This window comes from Neolamprologus brichardi, chromosome 5 (assembly GCF_056152115.1).
Source record: "Neolamprologus brichardi isolate AB-2024 chromosome 5, ASM5615211v1, whole genome shotgun sequence".
Classification (NCBI taxonomy): domain Eukaryota; kingdom Metazoa; phylum Chordata; class Actinopteri; order Cichliformes; family Cichlidae; genus Neolamprologus; species Neolamprologus brichardi.
In genome coordinates this window covers 16,766,210-16,793,234 of record NC_142108.1, presented here as the reverse complement: position 1 = coordinate 16,793,234, position 27,025 = coordinate 16,766,210, and the positions used below count along the sequence as shown (strand labels likewise).

General features: G+C 38.5%; 1 protein-coding gene across 1 annotated transcript; it reads right to left on the bottom strand.

The window, feature by feature from the left end:
* Positions 1-13: 13 nt before the first annotated feature.
* On the bottom strand, positions 14-27,025 carry LOC102791845 (inter-alpha-trypsin inhibitor heavy chain H3-like). The gene is made up of 24 exons (XM_087840787.1): positions 26,912-27,025; positions 26,133-26,293; positions 25,901-26,005; positions 25,142-25,304; positions 24,935-25,045; positions 23,872-24,000; positions 23,633-23,749; positions 21,387-21,555; positions 21,180-21,290; positions 20,817-20,998; positions 20,528-20,707; positions 20,311-20,432; positions 18,847-19,088; positions 11,034-11,090; positions 9,470-9,502; positions 8,364-8,390; positions 4,621-4,668; positions 4,284-4,340; positions 3,937-3,984; positions 2,502-2,609; positions 2,194-2,362; positions 1,042-1,190; positions 885-969; positions 14-788 (listed from the first exon to the last, which is right to left on the bottom strand). The coding sequence occupies exons 1-24, from the start codon at positions 26,981-26,983 to the stop codon at positions 674-676; spliced, it is 2,760 nt and encodes a 919-aa protein (XP_087696913.1). The 5' UTR covers positions 26,984-27,025; the 3' UTR covers positions 14-673.

The following is a 27,025-nucleotide window of genomic DNA, read 5'->3' as shown; positions in this document are numbered from 1 at the left end:
CTCGCAAACAAGGTTAGGGAATAGTTTGGATTCTTTATTCATTCGCTTGATATCCATTCCATAAACTGTTCTGAGGAAGTCATGAAATTATGCAAGAAAAATAACAGCATTATATTTGTCAGAGATCCTTAAATCAAGTCAGCCTCATTACATGTCATTTGCAGTTTGAGGCAAAAGACAAAACAGAAGAAATGTTTTCTCTCTAAATGTTGGGGTACTTAACCAGAATGCAGAAATATTTGAAATTGTTATTTATAAGCAAACTTTCTATAATCCAACTCTCTTCCAGATCAGCCAGCAAAGCTGATTAACATTTAGCTATAACAATATAATTACTGTAATTTAAACTTATAAAATTTACATTTTTCAATTAATTAAAAAAAATAAAGGTGTAGAAGTATGCCTATTATTGTCATCTCAACTGCATTTGTGTCATTTTGGACGCTATGTTAATGCCAGATGGTGGTAATCATAAATCCTTATTTATTTATTTATTTGTTTGTTTGTTTGTTATTTTTAATTGGTAATGCTGTCTGACACTAGATCCAGCACAATCACAGTTATATTTCTACATGTTGGAAACAGATGGAAAGAAAGTTTCCACAATATATGTTTTTGCCTTGTTTTCCTTTTAAATGAAAGATTTTTTCAAATAAATCAACATATTTGCCAGTTAAAGCTGTGTAATGACAAACTGGGACAGTGGTCTCTGCAGGGCAGAGTCCGCAGACATGAGCCAACAGTTCATTGTGACAGGAGAAGCAAAGCTGTAGTCAACAACCATCTCCCTACAAAAGAAAGAATAAATAGATAATATATCTTTGTAGTAATGGCTGAATAAAGTAAAACAAAAACATAAGTACAAAAAAGAAAAGAATATATACCCAGTAACGTCTGCCTCCTGGTTTTTAATCTTTAGTTTTCTGACAGGAGCTTGCTGTACCTCCTCATAAACTGCAGCCTCTACAGCTGGAAAGAGAGAGTAAGCAACATTGAAAACCAATGCAGCAAGGACACACACACACACAGCTTTTCACTCACCTAAAAGTCCTTCAGCATTGTTGTCCGAGGGATGCTGTCTTAAAGCTGGCCAAAGGAATTTTGGACCTTTGTTCTCATGAACTATGATGACCATTCGCATGTCTCCAGTGGCAACGTCTATTTCGTTGTTGCGCACAATCACTGTCACACTGGAAAAACATGGAGTTACTCAACTTTTTTTTAAAGCTGTATAAAAGTTCAAGGCACCTGCACAGATCATGCTACTTGGATGAATTTAGCCTGCTCTGATTAAATAGCAGTGCAGTGCATAAAGTACAGGGACTTTAATGTAAGCATCTTTTGTAAAAATGAATTTATGACAGTGAATTCATGACAAACTCTACTTCATGTCTGCCCCTGCCATTTTCATTCTGTACTTCAGTTCATGGCCTGAACAAATAATTATTTGCATCCATCAATGTATTTTCTTCCACTTATCCATGATAGGAGCTGGAGCCTATTCCTGAGAGTTGGGGTACACCCAGGATAGGTCCTCAGTCTGACACAGTGCTGGCTGGTTTCTAATAAGTAAACCTAAGTCTGTAAATAAATATAAGTGTATGGCTTGCAGTCTACCGCAGCATAAAAAGTGAAGATCTGTATGCACTCGTCTGCTTGTATTCTTGTGCATTTGGGCTTTACTCACATGCACTCATGTGAGAAACAATCATGTTCCTGCTTTCGCTTTCCTTTTCTGAGCCAGCTAATCTCTGTTCTGTGTGTTTTAAATCTCAAAGCCTCTTATCATTTTGCCTTTCGGACTCCTTCATGTGACCCACCTCCTCCAATTGCTTTACCTCATCCACCATTCGCATGTACCCTCCTAACATTGACTCTGATCTGTTACACTATGTCTAATCACCAAATAGCTTATAATTCATACTCTTTACTTATAAATCTTACCGGTGCTTTCAAATGATCTCCCTGAAATCTGAAAATCTCTACTGAAATCATATCCCATCTGCTCAATAATCAACACAAAATAAAAAACAAAATTTTTAGGGGTTTCAGCCTCAGATATGTCAGCTAACTTGGACAGGTGCTGAGAGAGACAGTCTTCTCATGTAAATCTTGGTAACACAGGTGAATAAGGTCACGCATCTGTGCTTAAAGCTGAGAGCATGAGTCTCGACCATGATAATACAACATCACCTTCCAGCTGTAATGCGATCCTGTCCAGTGTAATTTGTTACTGTCTGTCCATCTCGTACAGTGACCCGGTTGGTGTCGATCTCAACATGTTGGCTGTCATTGATGTGTATGAAAATTCTGCTGAAGCCTCCATTTGTAACTGAATCAAGCTCACCATTTACAGACAGTTCTAGAAGAAAAGAGAAATGCTGATCTTATACCACAAACTGGAGTTTTCATATGAAAATAACAATGAGAAAGAAGAGTAACAATTTTTATTACACTGAAAAGAAAAAAATATTAGGATGGAAAAAGCTAACACTACTGACCCCTGCTGGGAGAGTGAAGAAGTTTAAGGCGGACAGGTCCACTGACATCAAAGCATAGTGGAACAGTCTGATTCTCAGCTTTTAGCAAAAACCTGTGGAGTACAGGAACTAGAGATACAGAGGCACACAGTATTAGAACATTTTTAGTGAAATTAAATATTCACCGCAGGTTTTTTACCCAAAATGTGCTTTATAACCCCTGAGCCAAGAATCCAAAAAATACACATTTGTTCATACATACTATGCAGAGCCTGATTTAAATAACATTTTATTCTTACAATTTTGTTTGCTTTTCTTTTTGTTTTATGGTTAATGAAGAGATTTGAAAAACAGCCCATGTTTGGAGTTTCCTTCCAGAAAAAAACTATGTAATTTGCTGCATATCTGAGTACATCATGGGTTGTTTGGAACTTGGAATACAAAAAAAGCAAACAAACAAAAGAAACCAAACCAAAACAATTACTATTATTTTTCTGTCAACCTAAATGACATCAAGGCAATACAATACCATCAGTGGCTTCCAGAGTAGTAGTTTCACGTGAAAGACGAACAACAGCAGGTTGGACATCAGGGAGAACAACCGTAAATTAATTTAATTACATACACTAATATTTTAAGTCTTTATGTTTCATATTGAGTTTATAAACACATCCTGATACTAACCACTGCTTTAAATAAATAAATAAAGACACGTATATAACTCAGTGTCAGTCTGTAAACATAGTTTGTACATAAATTAAAATTGTTGCACTTCAACTTGTTAGAAATGCTGTTGACAAACATTATCAAAGACAGCTCCTACACTGGTTTTGACCTGTTCAACCCGCTTCACTCAGGGAAACACTACAGATGCAGCGTAAATAGTTTCTTCCCAAAAGCCATAACCACGCTGAACTCACACATGCACTGACAATACAATACCACCTAATCCAAGGACTACCCTCTACACCCAGACTACACAACTACCATCACTACTGTGTAATATTTAATTAACGTGCAATAACCCACACAGTAAATATATAACCCTATTTGTTTTTTTTCCCCATTATATATTTATACATTTGATGTTTTTTGAATACTGTTCATATGTATATAGTGCTGCGAAACTGTGCCCCCCCCCCTTCTTTTCCCACATATCTGCACTGAGATGGAGATGCTCTGTATCTCATTGTGCATGTGTACAGTGACAATAAAAAGTATTGTATTGTATTCTATTCTATTACCCCACAAATGCAAAACCTGATAGTACATATAAATTCATATAAAAGCTTTGAATGCTTCACTAGGAGAACAGATGTTAGGAAACCCAGTAAAATTACGCATTAAAACTGTGCACACAGGTTTTTTGGGTAATTACCAATACTGTTAATCTAAAGCAGCAGTTACATAAACCTTGCATTGGGTGACGGTCTAATAAATTTGTTAAGCACTTTACCTGGTGCAAGGTCTCCTCTCTCTCCTCTGGGGGTATGCTGTTGCAAGACTAAAAATAAACAGTAACATTTAAGAAGGAAATATCTGTTTTTATGAAATACTATTTTTTGTATGTTTTTGTAAAAGAGTACATTTGAAAATTCAGGGATAATATTAATGATTATATTTTAGCATTAACAATATGGTTTTGATTAAATAGCTTGTGGATTAATTATTCCAACCCCCCCCCCCCAAAAAAGAAAATAAATAAAAATAAAAAAAGTTGGTAGTTACCAATACTGTTAATCTAAAGCAGCAGTAACATAAACCTTGCATTGGGTGATCTAATAAATTTGTTAAGCACTTCACCTGGTCCAGGACGTCCTCTCTCTCCTCTCTCTCCTCTGGGGGTGTGCTGTTGCATGACTAAAAATAAACAGTAACATATAAGAAGGAAATATCTGCTTTTATTATATACTTTTGTATTTTTTGTAAGAGTACATTTGAAAATTCAGGGATAATATTAATGATTATATTTTAGCATTGACAATATGATTTTAATTAAATAGCTTGCACATACTGGTGGATTAATTATCCCAATAAACATAGATTTGTTTTGGTAGTTACCAATACTGTTAATTTTATGGTAGCAATTACATGAACCTTGCATCAGGTGATGGTCTATTACATTTGTTAAGCACTGTACCTCGACCAGAGAGTCCTTTTTCCCTTCTGTGGGGGACCATTTGCACGACTAGAAATAAAGAGTAACATTTAAGAATTTAATATCTGTTATTTCCTTTAAAAAATTGTTTTAGAGTACTGTACAGTTGCCAATCTACCCAATATGTCTGTGTAGGCTTTCAGTCATCCAGGTCATGCTGATCTAAAGAAATTGGAAGGAAAAGTGACTGGACTTCTTTAAGTTTCTTGAAGACATTTCATCTGAGTAGCTTCTTCAGTTCTAAAATCAAATGGTGGAGAGTCCCAGGTATTTCAAGGTTCAAGGTTTCAAGGTTCTTTATTTGTCACATGCATAGTTATACAAGTATAACACACAGTGAAATGTAACCTGACACGCTTCTCGACTTGTGGTAAAAAAAAGGGGGGAGGGGGGCATTATATATATAATATATACATTAGGTGAATGTGCAGTAGTAGCATGTATGCAGCAAGCAGGTGAATTCTGTACATTACGTGAATTAAATAAGAATAGACTATCTGACTTCTACCGGATTGCAGAAGTTGGAACAGTTTGTTGCCAGGATGGGACGGGCCCTTCAGTATCTGCGCTGCTCTAGTCCGGCATCTCCTGGTTGCATTTAAACCCTAGTGGAGGTCCCTTAAGAGGACTATTAATCATGTGACTCATCACATGAGCCAAAGTGTGAAAAAGGCATGGGTCATTATCACAAGAGGTTTTTGGGTTAAACCACTGTGGGACCTTGCTTCACCTGATGCTAGATGTAAGTGGGGGGTGAGCTGGGAAAGGATCTCAAAGCTGGTTTGTAGGTGGCAGACAGTTGGTGTTGTAAGCAACCCCCTCTGTTCAAAGATGGTCATTCACAGTAGACATAAATAGCTTCTCTTACTCCTTTTTCAGATTATCTATCTTCTGTTTCCAAAATGTGAACATTGCCATCCTTGACAGAGTGACCTTTGACCTTTAGATCCAGTTGCACAGCCGAGTCTTGTCCTGTCAAGATGGCTCTTCTATGTCATGTGTTTATAGTATGGCTGTTTGGATTCTGTGATGTAGAGGTGGGGCTGGGTCTGAAGTGGACTGGGATGTCATGCTTGGTGAAAATTCTCATTTGGTTCTAGAACTGAAGACGTTTCTCAGATGAGAGGTGAAACATCTTCAAGAAACTTAAAGAAGTCCATTAACTTAGATTCCAAGCTCCTTAGACTACCATGACCTGGATGACTGAGAACCTACCCCATTAGCCTTTTGCAGGTAGTTGTAAAAATTTACCATAGTCTCCGATAGTATTACAGGTACATTATCCCATTAATAAACTGAAAAAAAAAACAAAAAACATTCTGAAAGGTCTTCAATTTAGAAGTATCCTTAGAGGTTCTAAGCCTGATCAGAAATGGCCCCAGTAGAAGGGTGGCTGTTTTATGAAAGGGAAACAGAGAGGCAGACAACCATTCACACTGACATTCACACCTATGGACAGTTTAAAATAATCAGTTAATCCAACCCTGCCAATTGAATGTCCTTGGACTGTGGGAGGAACCTGGAGAGGACTAGGGCTGCCACAAACGATTATTTTGATAGTTGACTAGTCACCGATTATTTTTGCGATTAGTCGACTAATCAGATCATGCATCCATTGGACATAAAACGCACAGCTTATTGCACCAGCAGCATCTGCTCTTATATAACTATCATTAGCTTACAGCTTTAAGTGTTTAAGGTATGTGCTAACTAAAAATAAAGACAAGATGATAGTTTATTAAATTTTAATGAAATTTGCAGATTGTTTCGGTGAAGTTTAATAAACTTCTTGCTATCTTGCATCTCACACTTCTGATAATCAGCTGTCTTCTTGACGTTTATTCAGCTGTGTAAAAACTATAACTTTAATCTCAGCCAAACCGATTTACTCAGGAACAAATAAAATACTAAAAAAAAAGGCCAAACAATAACATTTTTAAGTTATCTAAGTGACCTATATATATTTAACCTGAGTAGCGAAAGACAGCGGTGGGTTTGAAAACGATTTGCCGGGAGTCCGGTGTTCTCACCGGCTCTAGTGAGCCTTGCCCCCAGCTAGGAAAACGTTGCAGCGCTTTTGAAAAAATGTGGTGTCTTGATAAACTGAGCAGATATTTGAGGTTTATATAGTTACATTCTCGCCTGAAAATATGTTAAACATTTATTTTGTGACCCAGAGAGAATAATAAGAGTAATAATAAAACTAACTAGCTGCCGCCATTGTTGTAAACTGAGCTGGCCTGCGCTATAAATTCTGGGACACAGCTTCTTCTTCTTCGGAGTTTAACGGCAGCTGGCATCCTTGTACATGCAGTGCTGCCATCTTCTGTTTCAGTCCGTTATTACACTCTTAAATCCTACTACTGTGTCTTTTAGGATCTTACGAAAGCTTCAAACGACGCGTCGACTATTAAATCAGTCGTCGACGATTTTGATAGTCAACGTAATCGTGACTAGTCGACTAATCGTGGCAGCCCTAGAGAGAACCCACACAAACATGAGAAGAACACACACACGCGCGCGTGCGCGCACACACACACACACACACACACACATATATATATATATATATATATATATATATATATATAGAGAGAGAGAGAGAGAGAGAGATAGATAGATAGATAGATAGATAGATAGATAGATAGATAGACCAATTTTAAACCATAACAATTTTGGGAAAATCAGATGTGGTTGAGCAGAAAAAAAAAAAAAAATCTGATAATGTAAGATGGAATGAGTCTAAAAAATGAACATGCTTTTATATAGAACTTGCTGACAACATTAGTACAGCACTCTATATTAGTCATGTTTTCTCACATTATCTAGTTTATTAGTTAGTATGCATTTATTTATTGTGTATTTATAATGAATAAGTCAGTACAAACTTTAGTAGTAATTATACCTTAATAGAGCACCTGCATTATGTGCCACAACATACCTCAATGTTGCAAATCATGAATGCTTATGACTCATAAAGCAACAAAAATAATGAACAAATTGATTAATTAAAATTAAGAAACATATTCATTTATATTTATATATAAATAAACCCAAAGCAATCCTGACTAAAATAAAGTTAAAAATGAGGACAGGAAACCATCTTGAATCTACAAGAAAAAGTCTTGTAGATTCAAGATGGTTTCTTGTAAAAACACAATAAAAATAGAATATTATATGAATTGATATGGGGTTTTTTATGTAATATGTTTCTCATTAAGAGACTGTTTCTGTGTTAGGCCTTTTTGTGTTCCCATTTTATTTTTGTAGTCTTTTGTCTATTAGTCTTTTGGTCTTTTAGTCTTTTGTCTATTATGCTTTGTATTCAGCTTTACTTCCCTTGTCTTATCCCTGATTAAGTTTAGCTGTGTTAGCCTTGTGTTTCCATTCTACAATGATTGCTCTCAGTGGCTGGGATAATGTTTGTTTATTGTTGCGCTGTACTGCTGTCTTTAGTGTTTATTCTGCCAATTTGTTCCCAGATCCTTCCTTGTGTTTTCCCCATTATTTCTAGTGCTCTATACTGGACTGCCATTTATATAGAGCTTACTGACAACAGTCTATGTTACTCATGTTTTCTGCCTGTAACTAGTTTAATAGTTAGTACAAGTTTAATTATATTGTATTTTTTGTATTTATATAGTTAAGATAGTTAATTTATGTAGTACAAACTTAAGCAGTAGTTACATCATAATAGAAAAGCTGCAATATTTGTCACATCATACCTTGACGGCCAAGATTTTTTACTTTTCCTGAAATAACAAAAACAAAAACAAATTGATAACATGAAATTAAGAAACATGTTCATTTATTACTTGCCAAAATAAAGTAATAAACAAGGTCCCTTTTTCTTGTCAATTCATACACGTTTTTCATTCAATTCAGTGCAATTCAAATTTATGTATTGACGTTGAATACATTTAAACAACACGAATTACATACACCAATATTTTAAATCCTTATGTTGCATATTGATTTAATAAACACACCCTGAAACTAACCCATGCTTTAAATAAATAAAGACACGTATTATATTGAATCTCAAAAATCAGTGTCAGGTTTGTAGTGATGGGAAGTTCAGCTTTTCAGAGAGCTGGCTCTTGTGACACGGCTCCCAAACGGGTCTTAATTTATTATTATCTATAGCCTCAAATTTTAGCCTTACTTGGCAAAGATGGATGCTTTGTGTGTTTATAAACCCTTTTGCATTCATTGTTTTTATGAGAAGCCTTATAATTGCCTAATTTTGTTGTTCTGTTGCAAAGGTAAAGCAGGTATTCTTACGTTTGTTTAATATTTTCATGAAAATTTTCCTTTTAATTTAACACAAAAACAAAACACTGCAAAAAAAAATTTTCACATAACAGAAACAGAACCAAACTCAGTAGCCGAACAGTATTTCATCAGTGCAGGTTGACATTGCAGTGTCTCCTCTTAGTTAGTTAGTCATCTGCTTCTTCTTTAAAGTGCAGCCAGTTGCTGCTTTATTTATGTGTGTCAATCATATTTATGTGTTTTCGCACTCTGCTCCTCGACGCTGTCTACCATCTCACTCACTGACTGAGGGGTAGGGACGTGCGGAACGATCCAGAAAATTCAATACTTTTATGTTTGAATTTTTACGTTTTACACTCTGTAATATAATATCTTAAAAATGAAAGTTTAAGCAAAAAAGTCAGTAATTTCCAGTTAAAATGTTAATGAAAAGCTCTATGGCTGTGAATCCTTCACCAGAAGAATAGATGTTAGGAAACCCAGTAAACTACGCATTAACAACCTTAAGCAGCAATTACATAATATTAAAGCAGCTGCAGTATGTGTCACATCATACCTTGTATGCCACGAGTACGTGTGTTTGAGATTCCTGAAACAACAAAAACACAAATTGATAACATGAAATTAAGAAACATGTTTATTTCAATTTATATATAATACTTAACTAATGACCGAATGACCCAAAATAAAACAAGGTCCCTTTTTCTTGTTCCCACATAGCAAGGAGGTCTGGCCCGGATCTGGTATCAAGCCGGCACTGCTGGCCGACCTCTGGCATGATAGGACGTATGTCATCCAGACATGGGCCAGGCCTGGCAGAGATGGCACTGTCTATGTGATGGCATGCCATCAATTGTGGTTTGGGTTCCGTGGCCCAGGCTCATAGAAAACAGGTCTTCCCTGGATCCGGCATCAAGCTGGCACTTCTGACTGACCGGTGTCATGGTAGGGTGTTTGTCAACCAGATGTGGGCGACCTCTGGCAATGATGGCACTATTTATGTTCCTATTTTCCTATTTTAGTTAGAAGACCCAAATGCCATGTTGCAGCCAAATGCCATGTTGTAGCCAATGTTTCAAGTGCAGGTTTGACAGGTTTGTGAGGAAGTACTCAGTTTAGAGAAAGTGTGTGATTGGGTGAATGTGGCCTGTTGTATGGAGCATTTTGAGTAATCCGGGAAACTAGAAAAGTGCTATATAAGAGTCAGTCCATTCACTTTCTGAACAGAGTTTTGTCATGTTACTTTTGCACTGTTTTGCATGTTCCAGGACGTTATTACATGGCTTGATTAAGGTACACATTAGGCCGACATCTGGGGCCAGACCTGAAACTGTTCTGTGCCAGCACAGGACCAGCAGTGTGTCTACAACTGGCCCATGGCTGCACACAACTTACACATGGCCCACATCCCGCAAAGAACGACAGCCCTTTGGTGGCACAGACCAGGTTTGCCAGAGGTTGTCCACACATGGGCCAGCACAGGACCACCAGTGTGTCTGCAACTGGCCTTGTGCTGGCCTATGTCTGGGCCACCTCTGGCAAACCAGATCTGGGCCACCAAAGGGCCGTCATCCTTTGTGGTATGTGGGCCATGTGTAAGCACATTTTGTGGGCCAGATCTGGGCCATACCAATTTTGCTATGTGGGTTGATTCAAACATGTTTTTTTTAGTAAAAATGTGTTAATTCAATTCATTGCAATGCAATTTTATGTATATAGTGCTAAATTACAACAACAGTTGCTTCACAGCACTGTATATTGTTAGATTATTCACACAGTTTTTGTCTTTTATTATTCTTTTATTTTATTTTATTTTTTTTTAATCATTAGAACAACTGAATTAGAAGGTAGTTCAGTTTCTTGAACTTTGAACTTATAGAGACTAGAGTTTGAGAAATCTGTTAAAAGCTAGTTTAAAAAAAAGACTGAATTAACTGAACTTCTTAGAGAAGTCATAAATTTCAAAAACTAAACTTATTTTTCTGTTCAGGAATGTGAGTTAATTATGTTACCTTGGCATTAAAAAAATGTTTTGGTAGTTACAATTCTGTTCATTTAGAGCAGCCGTTACATAAACCTTGCATTGGGTGATGGTCTAATAAATTTGTTTAGTACTGTACCTGACGAACTGTATCCTCCATAGCCTCCAGTGGATTGTTTGTCCATCACATCTGTGACTAGAAACAAACAGTAACATTTAGGAATTAAATATCTGTTATTTTCTTTAAAAAATGTTTTAGGGTACGGTACAGTTGCCAATCTATCTCTGTGTAGGTTCTCAGTCATCCAAATCATGATAATCTAAGGAGACTGGAAGGAAAAGTTACTGGACTTCTTTAAGTTTCTTGAAGACATTTCATCTGAGTAACGTCTTCAGTTCTAAAATCAAATGGTGGATAGTCCCAGATAGTTAAACCCTATCGAGGTCGCATAAGAGGACTATGTATCATGTGACTCATCACACGAGTCAAAGTGTGAAAAAGGCATGGGTCATTATCACTAGAGGTTTGGGGTGAAACCATTGTGGCATCTAACCTCACCTGACGCAAGATGTAAGTGAGGGTTGAGTTGCCTGGAAAGGGATCTCAAAACTGGATTGTCGTAAGCAACCCCTTCTGTTCAAAGATAGTTGTTGACAGTGAATATAAATGGCCGCTTTCATTCCTCTTTCATATTATCTATTGTCTTCTCCTTCCAAAATGTGAACATTGGTATCCTCGACAGAGTGACCTTTGACCTATAGATCCAGATGTACAGCCAAGTCTTGTCCTGTCAAGGTGGTTCTTCTGTGTTGTGCATTTTTTAGAGTGGGAGTTGGGATTCTCCAATGTTGAGGTCAGTGTTTGTGTTTTACCCATTATTCCTAGTGCTCTAGACTGGATAACCATTTATATAGAGCTTACTTACAACAGTCTATAGCTGTGTCCCAAAACGTCGGCTGCATCCTCCGGAGGCCGCATTTGAAGGCCGATTACGTCACAGCCAGGCGACGAAGGCTGTCCCAATTTGTCAACTCCTTCAAATGCGGCCAACAAATGCGTCCTTCATTTCCCCGAATTTGAAGGATGGGTCGGGTGTGTCCTTCGTGGCCCACCATATCCCAGAATTCATAGCGCGGCCCAGCCAAATTTCAGCTGCCAACACTGGCGGTCGCTACTGAGTTATAAAATTAGTCTTATTAATCTTTCTGGGTCACAAAATAAACTTTTAACATATTTTCAGGCGAGAAAGTAGCTGTGTAAACATCAAATATCTGCTCGGTTTATCAAGACATCACATATTTGCAAAAGTGTGCCGACGTTTTTGGAGACGTCTGTTACCCACCCGCTCGATAGCAAGCCGGGGGGGTTCAATGGTCACTCCAGCCGGCGAGAGCAGCGGACTCCCGGCTTCATCGTTTTCAGACCCCCGCTCTTTCGCTACTCAGGTTAAACATGATATATAAGTCACTCTGATGACTTAAAAATTTAATTTTTTACCCTTTTTCTGTGTTTTATTTGTTCCGTAGTAAATCTGTTTGGCTGAGATCAAAGTTATTAGATTAAATAAAACTTTATTAATCCATCGGGTGGGTTCCTCCGGAATTTTCACACAGCTGAATAAACGTCAAACAGAAAACTGATTAAACAGAAGTGTGAGACGGTCGAGTATTTACGCCAGTGTCCTGTTATATTTTAGATAGCAAGGAGCAGACGGACGAGTTTATTAAACTCCACCAACACAGCGGTGATGCAAATCTGAAGGCTAGACCGTCCCATTTCACAGCCTCGCACTTCCGGCCTTCTCGGTCTTCGAAGGACCCGGCCCACGTAGACCGCGAAGGCCGGGTCCCCCGAAGGATGCAGCCGACACTTTGGGACACAGCTTATGTTAGTCATGTGTTGTGGGGCGTGGTCTGCGGTGCTGGACGCACCTGCACAGCATCCACAATCACACCTGCTGTATTAAAACACAGTGAATCGGGGTTTGGGGATGAGTTGTAAGCAGTGTTGGGGAGTAACGGAATACATGAACCGCCGTTACATATTTAAAATACAAAATATGAGTAACTGTATTCCGTTACAGTTACCGTTTAAAAAGGTGGTATTTAGAATACAGTTACTTTGTTGAAATAAATGGATTACACGGCAGTACTTTCCTGATTCATATTGTCACGGGTCAGGATTGTTTGGGTTTGTTTGACAGCTATGTTCTGTTGTTCCAGGCAGCAGCGTTATGGTTGCCATGGTTACAGGGTGACGCTCTCTCTCTGCATGTTTCCTGGGTGAGAGAGCGCCTTTTTGTTGTTGTTGTGCTAAGCTAATAGGCAGAATGCTACAGGTATAGCTCTAAAGAATGTAGCATCATAGGCAGTGTAGTCCGTGCTGCAGGGAGAATGGACTGCCATACCCGTTATGTGTCTGTGAGCGAGGGAGGGAGAAAAAGGAAAAGTATGAGCTGTCATCGAGCAGAAACGGGAGCTGGAAGCATGTAAATATAATAATAACCACTGCAGCCAAGAAGAGTGCCTGACGAGCCCAGTTGTAAGTAAGCTATTAAGACTCGACAGTACACCGTGTTCGTGTTTTCCTCCAAAAACAATAAGTTCCGTTGGAGCAGCCTTTCAACGCCTCTCTCTGTCTCTCGCAAGCAAAGTTGACCCAGACAACAAAGTAAAGCTATTTTTCGGCTACAAGCCCGACACAGAACCCACCGTATTAGTCAAAGGTCCCTTTACTACGGTTCGGAGCCGTGGACCTTCAGTAACAGTAATAAATCTCAGTAATAGTACATTCATGTAGTTGTAAACAGCATGATAATATATTAAGTAATCCAAAGTATTCAAAATATGTTACTCTCATTGAGTAACGTAATGGAATACGTTACAGAATACATTTTGGGGCATGTATTCTGTATTCTGTAATGGAATACATTTTAAAAGTAACCTTGCCAACACTGGTTGTAAGCTGTGTTGAATGTGGTGTGATGTGCAATATAGATGGCTCTGAACGACAATCTGTGGACCCGCTGTATCACACTGTTAGGGTGCCTGGGTCGTTGAACCAGTGTTTTGTGTTTTTGGTTCCTTGATTTTGTTTATTTCATTATATTATGGGTTATAGGTTTATTCTTAGTTTAGGTTTTCTGTGTGGGTTTTGTTAGAGTTTTAGTGTTCTGGTTTTCTGTCTGTTATCCATAGTTGCTGTCTTCCCGGGTCAAGTCTGCATCTCTGTGTTATGTTTCCTGTTTTACTTTGAAAGTCTGTGTCTCATGTTAATGTCTCTGGTTTTGCTGCCTTTGTCTTGTTAGGCCTGATTTGCCCCAGCTGTGTTCCCCTCCTGTTTCCCATTCCCTGATTGCTATCTCTGTGTATTTAAGCCCTGTGTTTCTCTGGTCGTGTCCAAATTCATGGGCTGCATCCTCCTGAGGCCGCATTTGTAGACCGATTACGTCACAGCGACGTGCCGAAGGCTGTCCAATAGTGATGGGTCGTTCGCGAACAAAATGGCTCTTAGAGCCGGCTCTTTGAAGTGAACGACGCGACCCGGCTCCTTATTGGGAGCCGTGAGGGTTTTTTTTTTTTCTTTCTCTCACCCTCCCTCTCACCCTTTTTTCCACTAAACGCCGCACGTGCGGCCTGTACTTTGCGCTGGGCAGAGGGGGTTGGGGCGTTAGTTACACTCGCAGTAGCACAGGAACAGAGCCAGGGAGAAAGAGAGCGAGGGACAACAACGTCACATTAGAAAGGTATAGTAATCCTCCACTATTTTCAGTTGCAGATGATAAAGGATTCAGAAATCATGCAGGCCCATATGACAGAGAATGTTTTCTTTTTGTTTTAAAATTTTAATTTATATCTAATTGTGTTGTGGTTTGCAGTGTTTTGTGTTGTTTCACGTAAAATTTGTCTAAAAGGAAAAAGCTGAAAATTTAAATAGTTAAGAGTTTAAAATGTAAATAGTTGTTTTTTGTATTATATGATTTATTTATTACATTTTATGTGGAGTGAATAAATAAAGTATATTTACGGTGGCCCTTAGAGACAAAGCACGTACAAACTCCAAAACACGCACAAACTCCTGAGCATGTACCAACTCCAAAATGCGTAAAAACTCCAAAATGCATAAAAACTCCAAAACGCGTAAAAACTCAGAAGCACGTACAAACTCAGAATCAAGTACAAAAGACAACAGAAGTACTCCAGGATGCTAGGGCGCAGTGTTGAGCTTTTGTTACCTAGTGGCTACGCAAGCCAGGAAGTATCAACAACCGGATTTGGTGTGTGGTAGTAACAGGTAAATGAACTTTTTTTTTTTAATTATTTGAATAAATATGAGTGCTTGTCTATAAATACACAAACAATACACACATGCTTTCAATTGTGTAATTTAAGTGATCTGGGTAGCTCTGTTTTGGAAGTTCAGTTAACGCTAGAAATGTGTTTTGGAGTTTGTATATGCTTTAGAGTTTGTATGTGCTTTGTCTCTAGGGGCCATATATAAACATTAGGGGTGCAACGGTACTCGTATCGATATTGAACCGTTCGATACAGTGCTTTCGGTTCGGTACGCATATGTATCGAACAATACAAAATTTTTAATTTATTTTATCAACTTTCCTTCTGACGGTGCTGTCTGTGTTGAGCGCTCAGTGGATCTGCGCTCGACAGTGCAGCCTAGGCGGAGTAGTCGAACGCAGATTCACTGAGCGCAGGACAAGCTAGCAGACAGAAGCTAAGCTCGTTGCAACACGGCAAATTGAACCTCCCCCACCCTCATTCAGATCTGGCGTCTGGAACTATTTTGGTTTTCATGTGACATATGACCCTGAAGGTAAGCGCGTCATGGACTAAAGTAAAACAGTATGTCAGATGTGCCAGGCAATGCTCAATTACATGAGTGGGAACTAGTGTGTTAGCGCAGTTAGCTCGTTAATCTGAAACCTAATTTCAGATTAACGCTGACAGCACTAGTGGGAACACAACGAATATGACTGCACATTTACTCCGACATCATCCTCGTGCAAAGACAAGTGGAAGCAGACAAAAACAACAAGCACGCATGCTACAAACTTTACCCGAGTCATTTAGACAGCCGTTAGCACATGATTCTCCTTATGGGGACCTGATATGTTTAATATGCTGCTGAGAATATAGCCCAGAAGAAGCGATTTTTCCAGTCGGGCTGCCCTGCTCTGCTCGTCGGCCTATCGTAGGAAGGAAAAATATATGTCAATGCTTTTGCATTCTTTGGGAAATGTAGCTGGGTAATTATGTCATTGGCATCGGTGAGCCACTGTCAATATGTGACATATTGAAATCGCGTTTGAATTTGCGCTTGTTTTTTGCTTTCACTTTGCAATCGTGCGAACTGTGTATAGAGAGCGACAGCACTGATTGGTGAGTGATGATAATTTGCGGACCAATTCCTCTGACATCGTCTTATCAATCGTTAGCTTACTATGCAAACATGACAAGTGAAATCTCAGCAGCTTAAACATGTGAGAGGTTGATCGCGCAGAGAATCGCTGAGCGTTATGTGAGTGCGTGTGTAAAAGCAGCAGGATATATATTTTAGTTCTGCTGAGCCAAATAAGACAGGTCAGGGTGAAGAAGTGACAGCCAAAGAAAAGCTTACCACAAAACGGAAAAGTTATGACAAATCAGACTATAAGGCAAAAAGAAAGTGCAGCTTTATGGTTTCATGGACAAAAGAATTTCTGTGGCTGCAATATGACGAGCTAAATAACCAGGGCTGCACATAAGTGGTCCGCAGGTGCGCATTCACTGTCAAAATAAAAAACGCGCACAAGATAAGAAGTTGCAACGCGTGTTTGCGTACATAAGATTTTCAGGAGGAGGACAGACATTTGTTTAGAACTCTTAAAAATGTCGAAGAAGCTCCTTTAAGCAATTACTGTGATGTACCTCCACCTCCAAAGAAATGTCAGAAGGAGTCCGAACCACAAAAGAAGCGCGTATTCTCGGAAAAGTGGTTGCAGGAGGTGAGCTGGCTTCAAACAAATGATGAACGCACAGAGATGTGGTGCAGAATGTGCCGTGAAAATTTAATAAATGGCAAATTAATAAAAAGGCATGAACATTTTTTTGTGTATCGAAAAAATATCGAACCGTGACACCAAAGTATCGAACCGAACCGAACCGTGAATTTTGTGTATCGTTGCACCCCTAATAAACATATATAATTAAAACCACTTTTTTTACATTAGTAATTTCTTTTCTGCATAATTTTATATTATTGTTAATGATTAAATAATTAAAGTTACAAAACAACCTGAAGAGCCGGTTCGGAGCCGAAAGAGCCGGCTCTTTTTAGTGAGCCGAGCCGAAAGAGCCGGATCTCTAAAAAGAGCCGGAAATCCTATCACTACTGTCCAAATTCGTAGACTCCTCCAAATGCAGCCGACAAATGCGTCCTCCTTTTCCCCGAATTTGAAGGATGGGTCGGGTGTGTCCTTCGTGGCCTACCATATCCCAGAATTCATAGCGCGGCCCAGCCAAACTCCCGTTTCCAACAATGGCGGCAGCTACTAAGTTTTAAAATTACTCATACCAATCTTTCTGGGTCATAAAATATTTCAGGCGAGAAAGTAGCTGCGTAAACATCAAATATCTGCTCAGTTTATCAAGATATCGCATATTTGCAAAAGTGCGTTGACGTTTTCGGAGACGTCTGCTACCCACCAGCTCGATAGCTAGCCGGGAGCTCAGGGGTCACGGATGCGGCCGAGAATGGCACAACTCCCAGCACATCATTTTCAGATCACCGCGGACTTTCGCTACTCGGGTTAAACGTAATATATAAGTCACTTAGACAACCTAAAAATGTTATTGTTGGGCTTTTTTCTGTGTTTTGTTTGTTCGTGAGTAAATCGGTTTGGCTGAGATTAAAGTTATTAGATTAGATAAAATAAAACTTTATTAATCCCCTGGGTGGGTTCCTCCTTGGTTTTCACACAGCTGACTAAACGTCAAATAGAAAACTGATTAAACAGAAGTGTGAGACGGTCGAGAATTTACACCAGTGTCCTGTTATATTTTAGATAGCAAGGAGCAGACGGCCGGGTTTATTAAACTCCACCGAGACAGATCCCAGCCATTTACTTCCGGCCTACCTGACCTTCTGAGGACCCGGCCCGCGAAGGCTGGGTCCTCAGGAGGATGCAGCCCATGAATTTGGACACGACCTCTTTGTCTGTGTCGTGATCTACCCTCATCTTGCTGTGTGTTCTGTTTGCGTAAGCTTATTTTGTATTCTCAGTTTTGTTATCCTTTTAAGTTCAGCATTAAAGCTGTTTTTTGTAGTTTACATTTGTCTCCGGAGTCTGCACTTTGGGTCCTTTCCTGCCTGCACACAGCCGTTTCATAACACACACCATATCATGTTTTCTAATAGTACCTTGTTTATTAGTTAGTATAGGTTTACTTATATAGTGTATTTATAGTTATTAAGTTAGTACAACCTTAAGCAGTAATTACATCATATTAAAGCAGCTGCAGTATGTGTGGCCCGGATGCACTGTCTGCATTGGCTGTCTCTCACCCCTTTTCAACCCTCTTTCAGTAAATATTCTCAGTTGTGGTTATTATGTGTGAGTTTTGATGTTTGAAGTTTAGAACTTTTAGTTTCTTTTCTTAATTTTTGTAATCATAGTGATGCCTCTGTTCCCGGTCTGCACTGGTTAGTATCTATCAATAGTGGTCCAAGGAAGAAACAGTGGTGAACCAGCGATGGGGCCATGGGCGGCCTAGGATCACTGAGAAATGTGGGGGACAAAGACTGGCATGTGTGGTTCGATTTAACAGATGAGCTACTGTGGTTCAAAGTTCATGCTAGTTCTGATAGAAAGGTATTACAATACTCAGTGGATGGCAGTTTGATGCGCATTGGGTTTTTGACAATTGACACTTGACAATGACGTTAGTCTACTCACCAGGTGAACGGCCACCCGGGCGACTACTAGAAAGCAAATGTAGTCTTGAAGGTAATAGAACTAGAGGGGGCTGCTGTCTCTGTGGTGTTTCACCTTCCTTTGGTTTATGAAGCACATCTGTGTTCTCTCCTGGAGGCTTTGTGACCACCATAGATGTGAGAGGAGTCACAAAACTGTATTTCAGTGACAGCTCCAAAGCCTCCTTCTTTACTTTCTCTTTCTCCGGTCCCGATAACTGAAGCCTGTGCCACAAAATATTAAATAAATATGAACATTAAGAAAGAATTAAATGTGCACTTGATAACTTCTGCATGTCTTTGGCCCATCTCGAGTGTTTTTAAAGTATAGGTGGAATTTTTAGAAAATGGAAAGATTAGATTAGATTTTGTGATTCTAATCATAAAAATGGATAAAACAATAATTTGTGTGTAATATTATCACACAAATGGTGACAACAGTGAGTTCATGTGCCACACTTCTTTTTAAAGCTGGTCCTCATTTCCAGATCAACGGAAAAATTTACTGATACATTCAATAGAATGTAAAATATGGGTTTTTAGGTCATCGGCTGCCTGCTAATATGAAACAAATTTTCAAGACAGGTTAGCCTCAAACAGAGCTATGCAATTTGAAATGTGTTTTGTTTCTGTAATGAAACAGAAACATTTCAGTCATGACTTGTTTACTGAACTGTGTTTATGGTAGTTTTCATGATAGATTTCTAACTTGCTTATACAGTTGTGACTCAGTTATTTATGGTGGCAGGTGCTATCAGTGTTATGAAATAGAAACACAACTCGAGAAGCAGGTTAGGAATCTTTTACCATTAGCTACTTTCAGCCACTCCCTTATTCACAAGCTGGTCCACATTTTATGATCGGGCAGGTTTTTATCCTCATCATCATCACCATCATCTTTATTTATAAAGCACTTTAAAAACAACCACAGGTGACACAAAGTGCTGACATTAGAACTAAATAATACAATTAGATGAGGTATAAATAAAACCCAAATAAAAGAAGGAAAAAAGTAAAATAAATAATTAGTTAGTTAGTTAATAAATGGTTTAATTCAAAGAGAAAGTCTCACTATGGTCAAAAGCCAGCTTTTTATGCCAAATGCCCTTCCTGCCACAACCCCAAGGGATTTGTGACTCCTCTCAGAATCACACCTGGGGTCTTTGCTCCTTAGAAACATGTATAAAGCTTGTCAAAATAAAGAAATTACTGTAAATATGTTACCTCAGGGAAATTATTAAATAACTTTGGCCTTTTCTAAAAGTCCAACTTTATTGTACATTTGACCATTAACCCTGGAGAACCCATGGGGTCAGAGCCGACCCCATTGGTTTACTAGGGAAACCATGGGGTCAAATTTGACCCCATGGGTTCTCCAGGGTTAAATAGTTTAAGGGAAACTGTTAGGGACAGTCAAATGAGGAAAAATGATATATATCATACTCACTCTTTGTCTAGTAGCTGTTTAACTGTGAGGTACGCCCAAACCCTCTGGATACGGTCATCAGACACTGTTCCAGTGGATTCCACGGTTTCATTTGGATTAGAGAATATTATTCTTCTATTACTCTGTAACAATTCAAATGCAATGTAATGTCAGTATAGATATAGGGAAAACAGTTTAAGAAAATGACAACTGATGAGTCCTGTGAATCTATCTTTACCGAAATGGCCACAACTTGAGGGGTGAAGGTTTCAATATTGTTATCTGTGATCTCACCGGCCACCACAATCTCAGAACCATTATAATACTGGCTGAACTTAGTCTGGGTTAGATTGGTCCCACCCACATAGATCATTGTCACATCTGTTAATAGAGGTGTGGCCACCTCTTCATAGAAACCCTGTTGATATACAATGTAGACATTATACAAACTATTCTTGTTTTTTCTTTCAATCCTCTGCGATTTTTAAATCACATCATAAGAGTATTTACTGTATAAGGAAAATTACCTTCAGCTGTAAATCAGCATCAGAGTCTTCATATATCCGCCGTGCCACACCATTATTTTGCAGCGACATTTTCTCAAGGAACTTAAAATCAACATCAAAACCAAAACCAAGACAGTACAGTGGGAATTTGCCTGCAATAGCCTGTCTTACATTTGACTGAATATTCTCCAGGTTTGTCACCCCTGAAAAGATACAAGATATACCCAGATAGAGTCAGAAATAACAGTCTCAATAATGCTAAAAAAAAAAAAACTTGATAAAAAAGCTTAAAACGTATAACTAAATTAAATACAGTGTTTAATCTAATCCCCTATTTCTTGAAGTATTCTTGCACATTTATGTAAATGTGTGCTTTATTATAACCTGAGGTTGGGTCTCCATCTGTAAGAAGTATCAGAATAGATGCTGAACCTTCTCTGCTATGATCATTCAGCATACGTGCTCCTTGCAACACTGCTTCATTTATATCTGTGGCTGAAATTCAACAACAAACAAAAAAAGTTTCAGTCCAGACATTTTTCTGTCAAGTGTTCTTATTCCAAAATATATATGTTTACTGCAACTTCTCACATCCTGTAGCTTGTATATTGCTTGCAAAGTTTTTGGCACTTTCCACGTTTTTGCTGTTGGCCTGAACGAGTTCTCGCTTCCAGTGCAAAATGTTGCCATCAAAAGTGATCAGACCAAAGTGATCATCTTCTGCCAGATCATTCAAAATGTGGATTAATGCGGTCCTAGTCTGGGCAAAAACATGTTACATTTTTAAAGTGATTTAAACATATTGCATGTTTTAGAATTATAGAGTGAAAAACCACCACAAAAGTGTTGATAAAAGTGTTTTCCCTTTTCCTGATTTCATATTTTTTCCATATTTGTCACAGTTGCATGTTAAAGATCATTCATTTAATTTTAACATTAGGCATAGATGACCCAAGTAAATGCAAAATGCCGTTTTTAAATGATCATGATTTAAAAAATAAATAAATAAATAACCACATGTATCTGTTTCCATGTGTAAAAGTAATTGCCACCCTCCTAATTAAATGTTCATGAATTAACTAAGCTTAACCAAGCAAAGGTGATTTCCACACCCAGGCCTGGTTACTTCCTGACATATTGAATCAAGAAGCCACTTAAACAGAATATGTCTGACAAAGTGAAGCGAGCTAACAAATATCAACAAACAACACATCAAGCCCTAAACTAATTAATCTTGAGAACACCTGAGAAACAAAGTTACTGAGATATATAAGTCTGTAAAAGATTTTCTGTTTGTGCGTTGAAGCTCAAGCATACTAAAATTATGCCGCACGGCAGTGATCCAAAACACACAAGGAAGTCCACCTCTGAATTACTGAAAACAGAAATAAATGAGTAAAATAAATAAACAATTCATGTCAGGACTTAAATCCCTTTAGATGATTTGGCATGGCCTTAAACTGACCGTTGTAAACCCTCAAGTGTGGCTGAAAGAATTCTGCAAAGAAGAATGGTCCACAGCAATGTTAAAGACTCAGTGCAAGTTATCTCAAAGACTTGATCATACTTCTTTTTAGCCAAACTACATTGGCTCCCTGTTAAATATCGTATAGATTTTAACATTCTTTTGTTCACTTTTAATATTATGAATAATTTAGCGCCCAGCTATCTTTCTGATCTACTCCACTCATACAATCCCAACAGAGCACTTAGATCGTCCAACCACAGGCTCCTAGTACAACCTAGGACTCGAATGAAGTCGAGAGGTGACCGGGCCTTTGCATCCGTGGCACCTAGACTCTGGAATAACCTTCCTGTTCATATTCGTACTGCCGAGTCTATCCAGTCTTTTAAATCACGTCTTAAAACTTATTTTTTTACTTTGGCTTTTGATTCTGTCTAGCTGGCTGGTCTAGCTTGTTGTGTTGTTACCTATTGTTTGTTGTCCTCTTTTATTGTTTGTTTTAACTGTCTCATGCTTTTACTGACTGTGAAGCACTATGGCCAACACTGTTGTTTTAATATGTGCTATATAAATAAATTTTGATTTAATTTGATTTGATTCTTGCTGCCAAGGCCAATTATTAGTTTTAGAGTGCAATTATTTTTTTCACATAGAGCCGGTTTCATATGCTGTGTGCGGCAGGCAGGATTGGAGGACCCAAAATGCATTCTCGACAAAACTAAACTCAAACCCCAATTTAATTGCTGGAATCCAAGATAACAAAACAAACTGGAAAAAACATGAACTAAGCAGGCAGGCCGAACACACGGCAAGAAAGGAGGGAGAATGTGACGCTGAACAGAGGGAAACACAGACACTAAATACAAGAGAGAAAAAGGGCAAAGAGGAAACACCTGAGAAACACAGCTGGCAACTAATGAAGCAGACAAGACGGGAGAGAAGCAAAACAGAACATGACACACAACAACAGGAGACTATCAAAGTAAAACAGGAAGTACAGGGAAAACACACACACACACACACACACACACACACACACAGATGTCCAAAACCAGAAATACTAAGTAAACTCAGGAGCATAAGCATACTAAACTAAGAAATAAACGATTCAGAGAAGATTGAACCTCAACCTCAAAACAGTAAAAACAAACCACTGGGTCTACGACACAGGTACCCTAACAGGTACCCTTTCCACTTTTGGAAAATGTTTTTTCCAAAATAAATAAACTCATCATCATTTAAAAACAGCATTTCGTATTTACTTGGGTTGTCAGTATCTAATACTAAAATCAAATAAATCTAAAGCATGTTGGTGTGATAAAGATGCAAAAATCAGGGAGGAGGGCAAATATAGACCCTTCAAAGAATTTACCTGGAGTATTTTTCTGCCACGCATTGAGCCACTCTGATCAATAACAAAGACGACATTTTTTGGCACTCGAGGAAGATCAGATGGAGCAAAGTGATGAACAAAGTATCCATCAGATTTCTAAGGAGCAGTGAGAAGAAGGTTCTTTGTTCAAAAGATAATTTAAGGAGCAGAAAGATATAATATTAATTCAGCATTTCTTTTTCTCTTTGTGTGTACATTGATAATTGACCAGGTTTTACCTTGATGTGTCCTAGTCCATTGTCCCTGTTGACATCATAAACAATAACTAGATCTCCATTCATACCCTGATCGCTACAGCTGTCACACATCTTCTGTTGGTCAACTGTTGGATAGAAATACACCCACGCCTGGAAACAGAATGAATTTAATTCTTTAGACTCATGAGAGACAGAGAGGTCAGTGATTTTAATTTCTGTTTACTTGATAAAAAAAACTGTGTCCTTTTCTTCCAAACCTTTGATTGCATTAATCTGAGACATGAGAATGTACAAGCTCAATTTCAAAATATTCTGCACAATGTGTAAGATCTTAATATAAACAAAACTTTCAAACAACTTACACTCCATATTAAAGAATAAAAGTCAGCAGCTTAAAATTCAGTTTTCTAACAAGTCTAATTACACTAAAAAATATTTGCAATAGGTCTAACTGGGCATAAAAAGAGAAGTGGGGAATTTGAGCAGTAAAGATGCTCTCACCACTTTCTCAAAGACTGTCTAGGAAACTAGACAGTTATAATATGATATATTAAAAGATTCAGAATATAGAGACATATGTTTTTACTCAAGGACCAAATGTTTGAATCAATATTTTATCATTGTCCATTCAGTTGGCACCACATCTAAAATAGACGAGACTTTTTAGTAGCAATCCCTGCATGAGCTCAGGAACACTTGAGAAAACCATTGTCAGCTAATATGGTTTGTTGTTGTATACACAAATTTAAAACAAAGAAAAAGAAAAATCAACAAGATTGTAAAACACTTATTTCTTATTTAATTTCTTATTTGAATTTCTTATTTCGTATTGAATGCGGACTGACGTGATAAGAAACACAACTGTCATGTACACATGACATGGATAACTTGTGTATTTGTACATTTCTGTGTAGCTTCCACCATTTAATCCTTGCCTCTTCCTTCCCTCGCTTCCTCTTCCTGATTTTCAAAGGCATCCTACAACCTACCATCCTATCCTGATAGTATCTATTTTATTGTCTGTTGTGGCAGGACGTAGGTTCACTTAATGCTTTACAAAACTGAGAATTCCAATATACGGTACCTCTTTATCTGTGTGTGTTTTAGTGATGGCATTAGCGAGGGCTTTGGTGCTCAGGCCTCCTTTCACATCGATGAAACTGATGCCAGCTTCCTCTTGAATGTGCACATCCACCTGGTATTAAGTACAGTAAATATAAGATCTAGTCATGGCTTACCTCAGCATTGTTTTCCTAAACAATCACTGAACAGATAGCAATAAGACAGTCACCTTGAAGTCACTGACAGGCTGCATGGGTCGAGCATGAATTTGCAGCTCGTACTTGCCACGTGTTCGTTTCATTAATTCCTCATATGTGAGTTCAAATGTGACCTTTTTGTGAGCAGCCACAGTTACAGAGGTCTTAAATTCCTCCAGAGTCCTCCCTACAGAACTAAAGCAGAAACAATAATCATTTCCTTAAATAGAATGTCACAGCAGGTTATTGCTAAAATGAGAACATTAAAAAAAACAGAACAAAAAAACCCCAAAACCTTCTGGGGGTAGTCCTCTACCACCTAGTCTTACCTCTCCCAGCCCTCCCTCTTCCCTACTCATACAACATCATAGTCATACAACATGTCCTTCACATACATAGGATCTTGAAGGGAGGGGGTCATGGATCGCATAGGTTACAAAGAGTGAAGCCATTCATGTGGCTTTGCCGGCTGTTCTGCGCAATGAGTCCTCTGGTCATGAGTGTAATTAGCTACACCAATGTTTATTAACACTATAGTTTTCACATGGTCATATTCATCCAGTACACTCACACTCCACAACACACCAACCCAACTCAACACTGAGTGGAAAGAGGGGACATCTCCCCACACCCTTGTTTCAAACACCCTGCCTGTGATGGTGGTATCCAGGAGGTTTGTGGTGCACTTTGCCTTTGTCCCAGTTGGTCCTGTAGGACTTTCACCCTTTGGTCCATGGTTCCCCCTAAAAAACTTGTTCTGAGAATTGTTTTTTATGACTGAACTCAAATACCTGACAAGTCCAGCACTTTCACCACGGGACACAGCTTCAGAGTACTGTTGCTGAGCTTGCTCCTTAGCTTTCACAACACCATCATAAACTTGGCCATCGATAAACCTGGAGGACCAAGAGAAGCCCTGGTGTAAATACACACTATTGAGTATCCTGTAATTTGTTTTTCACTGTAGAATTCTTTATTTGCAAAAGTCTCTGGATGGTTACAAATTATTTTAACTTCACACACATTCGAAATTTACTGATGAAGGCATTCTTGGGAATCCGAACATGGAATTCAATTTCCTTTGACTCGTTCATACGATTGGCCACACGGCTTGTGATGACAGTGGTGGCATAACGACTGGTCACTGTGGAGTTGATGTGAAAGCTGTAGATGTCCCAGTCATCCTGAGCAAACACAGGAGGCACATTTTTAAAAAACTGGCTTGGGTGATCTTATTGGTTGACCAAAGGTCAGATGTATTTGAAAAACAATGTGTTGGTGGATGACATCAGTGAAATCTAATTGGTTTAGCTGCAGTAACACCCCATTCTTTTTATTTTTCCTCTAGTTTCTACTATTACATTCTTTCCCTAATGAGTTGATTTCCCAGACCGACTGGGAAACAGAAGTTACCAAAGTCAGAATAATATTACAATATTTAAGTTAAAAAAAAAGAATAGACAATAAATATTTACTTAATGGGACTTGGCATTTTTAACCTTAACTTAGAACTTACCAGTACCGTTATCAATACCAAGCTTTAACTATTAAAATTTGCTCAAATTTCCTTTTGACTTCGACCCAGAGCAAGAATAAAGTAAATATGCAAACAGAGATTGACCAAAATTCCTTCAATTCACAAGACATTATGCGATCTTACTGTATATTAGCTAGCTAAAGACTTTAACCTTTTATTTTTGCCTCCTCAACATCCGTAATGCAAACACGCACACACACACATTTTTTTAGATTTTTGATCCTTGAAGTGGTTCTGTGGCCCTTTTTAAGTATTATGATCTTACCTTGTTTGGCAGTGTGGAGGCCAAAGACAGCAGCAGTCCAAAGAGAGTGATTTGCACCACACTTCTCTCCATTATGCCTCCTACCAGAGTGCAACCAAGGCAGCTGAAACTGCC